Source organism: Eimeria acervulina, genomic scaffold (assembly GCF_000499425.1).
Source record: "Eimeria acervulina Houghton genomic scaffold, Eah_scaff826, whole genome shotgun sequence".
NCBI lineage: Eukaryota > Apicomplexa > Conoidasida > Eucoccidiorida > Eimeriidae > Eimeria > Eimeria acervulina.
Genome location: NW_013549578.1, coordinates 2,131 through 12,697, shown reverse-complemented (window position 1 = coordinate 12,697; position 10,567 = coordinate 2,131). Strand labels below are relative to the sequence as shown.

Here is a 10,567-nt window from a genome sequence, read left to right as displayed (position 1 = left end):
ATAAAATCCACTATACATATCCATATATATGTACATATATATATATATATATATATATATATCATATATATATAATGTATATATATATATATATACATATATTATATATTGCGGTGTACATGCAGGGCGACTTGGAAGTTATTTATGCATTCATCTTTCGATGTGCAGATCTGCAGATTTTTATTGCTTTTTACATTTGTACGTCTGTGTAGTGAACCTATGCATGCATAATTTATACCTATTTGTAGCTGTTGCTTCGCTATATACACACATATTTTATATATATATATATATATATATATATATATATATATTTATTATCACATAGCAAAAGATAGATAAAATAGATAAAACATACAATATGCTGCAGTTCCTCTTTCTAAACCCCGGATGGGCAGACCGCCTAAATAACTAACCGTTGCAGACTCAATGTGGAGTTGGCTAGCTAGCTAGCCAACTCCACAGCTAGCTAGCTAGACAGATAGATAGAAAGGTAGATACGTAGATAGGTGGATAGCTATCCACCAGCATAGCTAGCTAGATAGATAGATAGGTAGGTAGGTAGGTAGCTAGCTAGCTAGCTAGATAGGTAGCTAGCTAGCTAGATAGATAGGTAGGTAGGTAGCTAGCTAGCTAGATAGGTAGGTAGGTAGCTAGCTGGCTAGGTAGATAGAGAGGCATGTAGATAGATAGATAACTAGCTAGCCAGCTAGCTAGCTAGATATAGCGTTTAAGGGCAGGTAACGACAAAAAAAAGCCACGCGCTGCATAGGGAAGCACGCCGCCAGCTTCCCGGAAGATCTGCTGCTGTTGCTGCTGCTGCTGCTGCTGCTGCTGTTGCTGCTGCTGTTTATGCTGCAGCAGGGGGAAGATAGAGAGTCCATTGACAAGAGAACGGCATGTCGCTGCGGCCGCCAGTTAGCTAGCTAGATAGCTAGCTAGCTAGCGACGCCCCTAGCTAGCTAAATAACTAGCTAGCTAGCTAGCTATACAGTTAAGAGCAGTCTGTACTTAGGAAGAAATGCAGGGCTGTATGTATGTTCTCGCTGGAGTGTTTATATTTCCGGCTGTCTCTGCCCCTGCATTTGGTGTATCCGTTTCAGGTTGCTTGCTGCACACTTAACTACGCTGTTGCTGCTGCAGCTGCTGCTGCTGCTGCTCTTTATGCTGCAGCAAGTAAGGGCCGCTACCGCGGCCTCGAGCGTGGCGACTGAACTTGCGATCGAGGGGCAGCAGCAGCAGCAGCGGGCGCAGCAGCAGCAGCAGCAGGAGAGGAAGCAGCAACGGTATATCTTCGATGCGGGCTGCTGGATAACCCCGTAAAGGCAAGCGTGTTCAAAGAGGGGTCTTTGCTGCTGTCAGGGCTGAAGGCGTTGCGAGCAGCAGCAACAGCAGGAGCAGCAGCAGGAGCAGCAGCAGGAGTGGCGTCTCTGCTGCTCCTCCTCTTCTCCCATAAAGAAGGCACAGATAATAGAGAAGCTATTGAAGAATCTGCTGCTGCTGCTGCTGCTGCTGCTTCCAGCACATCACGGTCTTCCTGTCGTCTGCCTCCATCTACAGCGCAGAGAGAAACCGCAGACAAAGAAATAAAATAAAAAAATAATACTAACTAAACGATAATAAATAAATAATAATTAATTATAATTATAATTAATAATAACTAATTATAATAATATAATAATAATACTGTCTGCTTACGCTTTGCCCTGGCAGCCGCAGCGAGGGCTACGATATCTGCGAATCGCTGTGAAGCTGCATGCGAGCCTCTTATCTGTTGCTGTTGTTGCTGCTGCTGCTGCATCTGCAGCTGTTGCAGCTGGTGTTGGTCATGCTGCTGCTGATGCGTTGTTGCTGCTGCTGCTGCTGCTGTTCTCCAGAGGCTCTTCGCTCTCTCTCTCGCCTCTGTGCCTGCAGTCTTCGCCGTATTTCGTGCTCTTATCTTCCACGCTTCTTCTTTTGTTTCTGAATCCTCAGCCCCAGGTACATGTCCCCCTAAACAACGCAGCAGCAGCAGCAGCAGCAGTAGCAGCAGCAGCAGCAGCAGCAGCAGCAGTAGCAGTAGCAGTAGCAGCAGGAAGAGGAAGGAGTTAGCGGCGTTTAATAAGTATATATACATATATATTATATATATACTTATTGCTTCATATATATATATATATATACATATATATATATATATATATATATGAATAAGCATATATATATTTATATATGCTGCTTCTTCAACGGGCTTCATTAAATCTAAGCAGAGATTCTTAATGTAAACATTTTTAAATAAGTCTGCCGGTGTCTCTATACATATTTTTAACATCGCTATTTATTCTTTTTACTTCCTTTCTCAACGATATCCACCATCCTATATATATAGATGTATTTGTTTATCTAGATGCATTTGTTATATTTGTTTATTATTATATCTTGTGCTTCTTATTGTTATTTCTGGTGCTGTTTGTGCTGCTGTTGCTGCTGCGACACAATTGCTTCTTCACCCACTAGGCCTGCTGCTGCTATATATATATATATACAGATATATAAACATATGGATGCATATACATATATACATATACATATATACATCTATATGCAGATATAAAATATATATAGATATAGACATATATACATATATTTATATATGCATACATATACATATATATATATATATACATATATATATATATATGTATATATATATATGAATTTTTAAGTATATTTACCTTTCTCTGTGTCTATGAGTTGCTGACGGAGCTGCACGGCTCGCTGCAGACAACCCGCGAGGCCCCCCATATCTTTGAATGTCATTCTACGTGTTACCCGTCTAACAATCGGTTCTGCCGCTGCTGCTTTGCTGCTGCTGCTGCCGTCTTCATCGCTGCTGCTGCTGCTGTTGCTGCTGCTGTTGCTGCTGCTGCTTCGGTCGCTGCTGCCACCGCTGCTGCTGTCGCTGCTGCTGCTGCTGCTGCGCTTAGAAGCCCCCTTCTCGCGGCTTCCTCGAATAGATTGGCCTCCACTGTCTAACCATGCAAATGTTTCTGACAGGGAGCTTCTCCCTCTAGTGCTCTTTAATCTTCTCGAGAAGTTTGTTGTCATTAGTTTTTCTAAGGCATTACCCAATTCATCTCCTTCTTCATCATCTTCTTCTTCTTCTTCTTCTTCTTTTTCTTTGTCTTTGTCGTCCTCTGATTCTTCTCTTGCAGCTAAATCCCCTGATAAAGATACACCCAAACGCTTCCCCTCAGCAGAACCCCACCCCCACTCCCTGCTGCTGCTGCTGCTGCTGCTGCTGCTGCTGCTGCTGCTCCGGCTACTGCTGCTTCTGCTGGGGCTAGACTCTCCTGGAGTCCCCGGAGCAAACGCCACAACAGCTGTAGTGCGACGACGAGGTGCACCTGATTGTTTTTCATTCTGTGCTTCTGCTGCTGCTGCTGAATCTGCTGCTGCTGCTGGGTCTGCTGCTGCTTCTGCTGATAAGTCAGCTGATCCTGGTGCTGATGCTGCGTCAGATGCTGCTGGTGATGCTGCTGCATCAGGTGAAGATGGATCTGCTTCTGCTGTTTCCGCTTCATGAGCAGCACCTGCATCTTGTTTGCTGGGTGAGGGAGAAGCAGCCCCAGCGGCCTCGTGGTCTGCCACTAGCTGCTGCTGCTGCTGCTGCTGCTGCTGCTGCTGCTGTTGCTGCTGCTCCTGCTCCTGCTCCTGCTGCTCCTGTACATCTTCAGGCTGCACTGCTGCTGCGGATTCTCCCTGCTCGCTATCAGGGCATAGCTCCCACTGCCCCAAGGCGGTGTTAAACTGCCACCACTGGTTTGCTGAGGAATCGTAGTAATACTGCGGCTGTGTTGAGTCCTCCATTTTATTTTCTTCTGCTGCAGATGCCGATGAGGAAGCTGTTGCTGCTGCAGATCTTCGTCTGCAGGTAATCCTGCTGTTGCTGCCACGGTTCAGCTTCGCCAGCTGTCGCCGCAGCAGCAGCAGACACAGCGGTGAAACGGAGCTACGCCGTCGTTGCTGTTCAGCAGCTTAAGCCCTAATACCGTTTGGGGGGCCCCACCAGCAGCAAGGGGCCCCCTAAAAGCCGCAGCCAGGGGCCCCTGCTGCCTCCAGCTACAAGATGTGCAGGAGCGAACCACCGGTTAGCAGCCGGCGGGAGGCCCCCAGGGCTACGGCGGGCTCGGTGTTAGTGGCGGCTGCATAGAGGCGACTAAATGTGGAAAAATGAAGTAAATGGACCCCGAGCTGTCTACGAGGCGAGGTCAACGGCGCCGTCACGACGAAGGCTGCGTGCTATGGGAGTGACGAGCAAACCGGGTCTTCCAGGCGTTTAAAAGCAGATATTCACTTTATTTCACTTGGATTCATCTTACTTGTTTTAATTAAAACAAAACTGTGCCATGGGATGCACAGAAGAATCATAAAAAATACCTCAAAAGGACAATCCAACTCGCACAGCAGCCCGATAGCGGCTGCAGCCCGACCAGCGGAAGAGGAAGAAACACGTAGAAAATGCCATTGAAAATTTGGTTAAGTGGTATTTCTGTGCGTTTCGGAACAAATTAACCATAAGAATCCAATTGTTACGCAGTTCCTTTTTCGTTCAAGTTTGTATTGAAACTGCCTCCGCCGACAATACCAGTATTCTGCACATGCTGAGGTGTCTGTACACCACATTGCAGATGAAGTTATAGCGACTTCCTTTCTTTCCCTTTAATTCATGCTTCCTCCCTGCATGTACAGGAACAGCTGGGGGCAGCCCATCAACACCAGCAAGCCGCCAACACCCTAGAGGACTGATAGACAGCAACATAAACCCTTGTTATTATAAGACAAGCCGTACACACAACAAAAAGGAGACAAAAGAATTCTATTTATTTGCTTCAGCAAGCTTTTTGCTGCGCCTCTAGCTGCCGTATGCGAGGCGGCTGAGTCTATTCAGTGTTCCCTCTGAATAAAGATAGTATACGAAGCATGGGGGGGTTTTCTTCTTGTTTATTTCTGTTTTTTTGAAAATGAAGACGAGGAAAGCTGCGAAGAGGCATTTGTCTGCCGCCGTACATCTCCAAGTTGCAAGGACGCTCGCATGCATTACTGTATAAAAAGACAAGAGGTGTTGGCGTCTGCTGCAGCTCCAGCTGCAGCTGCCCCAAGCAAGCAGCAGCAGCTCATGTTTGCTGCTGCTGCTGCTGCTGCAGCAGCAGCAGTTTTCCTATGTTGCAGTTGCGAGAGAACGAGCAGCTGCAAACACAAAGCAATACCGGGACACGGAGCATATGTATGTATGCATGCATGCATGCATGCATGGACGAAGTGTGCAACTCTCTGGGTTTAAAGCTACATTTCCTTAGTTTTCTTAAGGTTTTCTTCCTCTTCTTTTGCGTGCATGCAGTGCAGCTAAAGACAAACCTGAAGAAGTTGAGAAAGGCCCCTTCTTAGCATAGCGAGAGAACTCTCCCCAGAAAGATGTATCTAGCGCTTCCCTTAGCCACTCTCCTTGTGCTTCGCATGCAGCCCCAGCGAATGCATGCTTAGCAACCTTCACTGACACCCCATACACATCATTAAACATATAAATACCCAAACTGAAGCATCAAAAAGATAGTAAAGTTGCTGAAGCAGCAAGCAGCAGCACTAAACAAATGAAACAACACACAAATAAAACAACTCCTTGCAAACAAGAAGAACACGCAGACATCAAAACCGCCGCTGCTGTACACTACAACAACAGCAACAGCTTCGTAATGCCACCTGGCTAGCTAGCTAGCTAGCTAGCTGCCTCAAGCTAGCTAACGAGCCTAGATCTGCCTAGCTAGCCAGCTAGCTACGTGGGCAGCTATCCACTGCGTACACTCCAGCTGGCTGCACAATGATAATATTTCTACATTAGAAATATTATTAGATATTAAATACAACTAAAAGTTAATTATATCAATTAGAATAACACTCTATATCTACTTCAGGAAAATATCTTGCTAGTAGTCTGAAGTGCATGCGCTAGCTAAGGCTTAACAGCAAGGGCTTGCTTATAGGGTTTAGGGTTTAGGGTTTAGAGGTTGTTTTACCCTCATACTCCGTGTCGCTCGCTGAGTCCAGCATCAACTGACGGAACTTGTCGGAGGAAAACACCATCTGCATAGGGGCATCAAAAGCTGTTAATGCTGCAGCACAAGCAGCAGCAGCAGCAGCAGCAGCAGAAGCAGCAACTGTGCCTCTAGCCACGCGGCAAAACACAGAACGCAGCATCAGCAGTAGCAGAGGCGGCAAGCATGTCTCTAGCTACGCAGCAGCAGACGCAAACGCACAAGCCGCATAGCAGCAGCAGCAGCAGCAGCAGCAGCAGCAGCAACAGCAGCAGCAGCGAACCCAGCGACAGGGGCGAGCCTAAGTAAGGGAAGGCCTTACCCTTAAGCAACTCATAACACTGCTGTCGAGCCTCCGGGAAAGGCCTCTGAAGCACGCACTCTAGCAGCTGTACGTACACACAGCAGAAGCAGCGGCAGAATTAGCAGCTGCAGCAGCAGCAGTAGCAGCAGCATCACCAGCAGTAGCAGCATGCAGATTAGCAAAGACCACTGAAGCAGCAGCAGCAGCAGCAAAAGCTGTAGTGCTTGCCTTAGACGCCAGCTTTGTTTCCACTGTCTTCCTCATCGACTCAGGCAGACGCGAGGGCTCTTTGCTGCAGCGCAACACAGCAGCAGCAGCAGCAGTAGCGGTGGCAGCAGACAGCAGCAGTAGCAGCAGAAAGCATCAGTAGCAGCAGCAAGCGAGAGCCAAGTGCAGCACGGCAAAGCAAATGAAAGCAGCAGCAACAAAAGCAGCAGCAACAAAAGCAGCAGCAGCAAAAGCAGCAGCAGCAAAAGCAGCAGCAAGCTTGAAGGGCTTACAGCTCTTTAAGTACATACACCCACGCATGCAGAGCCGCCACTGACACCTCCTCCACGTCCATCACGCTCTCCGCAACCTGAAACGCAGCAGCAGCAGCAGAAACAGCAGCAGCAACAGCAGCAACAGGAGCAGCAACAGCAGCAACAGGAGCAGCAACACCAGCAACAATAGTCTCCATTTATGCAGACAAGCATTTCGAGTGTGTTTCGTGCAGCGGCAAGGTAGGGCCATAGGGAGGAGGGGGAAGAACTACCCGCTGCCCAAGCAGCAGCAGCAGCAGCAGCAGCAGCAGCAACAGCAGCAGCAGCAGCAGCAGAAGCAGCAGCAGCAGCAGCACTGACACAATCCGTCCAGGATGGAAGTCTTTCCGCCAGCTCAGCCGCGCTCTCGGGCTTAGAACAAAGGATACTCCAACACTCAATGCCTTCTTCCTGCAGCAGCAGCAGCAGTAGCAAACGAGCAGCAAGTCCAGCAGCAGCAACAGCAGCAGCAGCAGCAGGTCTGTACGCGTCCACACAGGGGCAGCACAAAGCCGCCACAGAAATAAGCACCAGAACACCACGAGCAGCAAAACCCCGAAACCCTAAACCCTAAACCCTAAACCCTAAACCCTAAACCCTAAGAATGTGCTTTGCTGCACGCAACGTCAAGAAGAGGCACACAGAGGAGACACTCAATGAAGCCCACCTTCTTCCTCTTGCACGACGAGGAGAGACAGTCCTGCAGCAGAAGCAGCAGCAGCAGCAGCAGCAGCAGCAGCAGAAGCAGTAGGACGTGCAGCAGGGGTGAATACAAAAGGAAACAAAGGAGACAGTAAGAAGGAGACATAAGGAGACAGCAGCATCAAGACCCACCTCAACAATCTTACGCAGCACGCCATCTTGCAAGCTGAAGAGCCGCTCAAACTCAGACGGCCGCTGCAGCAGGAGACACACAAGGAGCTGCAGCTGCAGCTTAGCTGTACTGGTGCTGCTGCTGCTGTTGCTGCTGCTGCAACAGCATTAAACCAGTGCCAGCAGCAGCAGAAGCACCAGCAGAAGTACAAGCAGGAGCAAAAAACGAAGCATCAGCAACAGTAATAGCAGCAGCAGCAACAGGACGTAGTGCAGCAGAAGCAGCAGGAGTTAATGCAGCAGCAACAGCAGCAGGGAGTGCAGCGGCAGCAACAGCAGCAGCAGCAGCAGACCGCAATTGTCAAGCGAGCGAGCAGCCTAATCATTGTTTGGCACTCCATGACGTCTTCTTCTTCCGCTATCAGCCTAAACGCAGCCCCCCGCAGCAGCACAACTCCAAGTGCAGCAGCAGCAGCAGCAACAGCAGCAGCGGCAGCAGCAAACACCTCCCGCAGCACAAACAGCAGCAGCAGCAGCAGCAAAAAAAAACACCAGCTTAAGCAGCAAGACCAGCAGCAGCACACCGCCACTACGAGAAGCACCACAACCACCAGTACCACCACGAGCAGCAGCAGCAGCAGCAGCAGCAGCAGCAGCAGCAGCAATGAACATACCGTGCAACGAGTTCTGGATAGTGCTCTTTGAGGGCGAAATCCAGTCCCCAAGGAACGCTGACGAGCTGAACTCAACACACACAGAGCAGCGAGACGTGCATCAGCAGCAGCAGCAGCAGCAACGGCAGCAGCAGCAGCAGCACCGTAGCAACAGCAGCAGCAGCAGCAGCAGAAGCAGTGCTGACAGCTGAGAGCAGCTCGCATGCAGTTGCTTGTAGAAGAGGGTCTACTTTGTTTGCTACGAGCTGCTGCAGCCGCGACAGCAACTCCGCAGCAGCAGAACAAGCAGCAGCAAAAAACCGCTCCCGCTGCACTGAGCCGTGGATGAGGGGGGACAAGACACGGAAGCAAACAGTCTGCAAAGACACCCCACATGCAACAATATAAACAACATATCCTGCTGCTGCTGCTGCTGCTGCGCTGATGTTAAGCTGCTGTTGCTGCGTTCCTCCTGCCTGTTGCTGTTGTGCTGCTGCTACTGCTGCTGCTGCAGCAAGTGTTCGCGCTGCTGCTGCGGCGTAGAAGAGGACAACGGCAAAGGAGACAGCAGCAAAAGAAACAAATAAGCAAACCCCTAAACAAACACACCTCAGGGCCGTCCAGCGCAAGACGAGACAACTCTTTAAAGAAGGCGCCCTCAAACACCAAACGTACAGCGCACTCCGCCGAACAAACCTAAACACATAAACCCTAAACCCTAAACCCGAAACCCTAAACCCTAAACCCTCAACCCTAAACCCTAAACCCTAAACCCTAAACCCTCGAGAAAGAAGAATCATACGAAAGCCATCCGCTCTGCGCTATTTCTCTTAAGGGACCTAAACACATAAACCCTAAACCCTAAACCCTATAACCCTAAACCCTAAACCCTTTTGCACCGCTGCGAGCGCTGTCTCTGCCCTAACAGCCACCGCTGTCTCCGCATCGTCGAGAAGAACAAGTAGCTGTCGGTTTAGCTCTAGCTTCCATAGAAACTCTACACCTGCAGCAGCAGCAGCAGCAACAGCAGCAGCAGCAACAGCAGCAGCAGTTGTGGGAGCAAACGACGGCAGCAACGGAGAAACAAAGCAAATAAAGACATAAAAGAGAAGATAGAGGCATCGAAGCAACAAGCAAAGGCAAATTAAGTTAAATTAAATTAAATTAAATTAAAACAAAGTTAAAAAAATATAATAAAACAGAGTAATCAAACAAAACAAACAAACAAACATGACCACAGGAGAGACAGCTGCGCAGCTAAGACAAGCAGCAAAAACAGAAAACAGATAGGAGCAGGAGACAGCAACAGCAACAAATAAAAGATAGAGACAAAGAGGCATCACCCACCTGCATCTCCTCGCTTCGCTATCTGCTGCAGCTGCTGCGCTAGCAGCTCCCGAATAGCAGTCAGAGGGCTCGCTGCAGCAGCAGCGAGCAGAGGCCTCATCTGTAGCAGCAGCAGCAAAAGCGACAGCAAGAGACGCAGCAACATCAGCAGCAAAGGCAGCAGCAGCAGCATAATAGGCACGTGCTGCTGCAGCAGCTGCCCGTAACAGAGCCACGAAGAAAAATGCAAAGGAATGCCGAAACACCCAACAACTGCAGCAGCAGCAGCAGCAGCAGCAGCAAGAGCAGCAGCCGTAGCACCAACAAACATGCACAGAACAGACAGAAGGGCAGCAGTCTACGTGTTCAATAGCAGCAGAAGGACCAGCAGCAGCAACAGCAACTGCTGCTGCTGCTGCTGTTGCTGCTGGTGGTAGTGCTGCTTCTGCAGGGCACGGAAGCAACGGCTTCCTGCAGTGGAAGTAGCAGCGAGAGCAGCAGCATCCGAAAACTGGAAGCAGCAGACACAGCAGCAGCTGCAGCAGCAGGCTGGGTCAGCAGCAACAGCAGCAGCAGCAGCAGCAGCGAATTCGTGCCTCTGGCTGTGATAGAATTGCATCTCGTAGCTCTTCGATCTCAAAGGCCCTCTTGATGCTTTGTAGCAGCAGCTCCAGCAGCTTTTCAGGGTTTGCTGCTGCTTCTGTATCTCCTGTTGCAGCAGCTCGCGCTGCTGCCTTTGTGGCTGCTTCCTTCTCTGCTGCAGTGGTCGCGTGCTGCTGCAGCGCAACCGCATCGGCTGCTGCTGCTGCCTGCTGCAGAAGCTCCCCAGCCGTTGTCTTCTGCAGCAGCGACAACACTCTGTCTCTAGAGTTAGGGCCC

General features: G+C 49.4%; 1 protein-coding gene across 1 annotated transcript; it reads right to left on the bottom strand.

The window, feature by feature from the left end:
* Positions 1-1,186: 1,186 nt before the first annotated feature.
* EAH_00050070 (hypothetical protein, conserved) lies at positions 1,187-9,173 on the bottom strand (the record flags this gene model as incomplete). Its single annotated transcript, XM_013394315.1, has 15 exons — positions 1,187-1,554; positions 1,699-1,992; positions 2,715-3,951; positions 4,628-4,737; positions 5,398-5,532; positions 6,054-6,149; positions 6,471-6,667; positions 6,876-6,952; positions 7,218-7,307; positions 7,731-7,793; positions 8,063-8,135; positions 8,384-8,448; positions 8,614-8,739; positions 8,972-9,058; positions 9,165-9,173. The coding sequence occupies 15 exons, from the start codon at positions 9,171-9,173 to the stop codon at positions 1,187-1,189; spliced, it is 3,027 nt and encodes a 1,008-aa protein (XP_013249769.1).
* Positions 9,174-10,567: the final 1,394 nt, after the last annotated feature.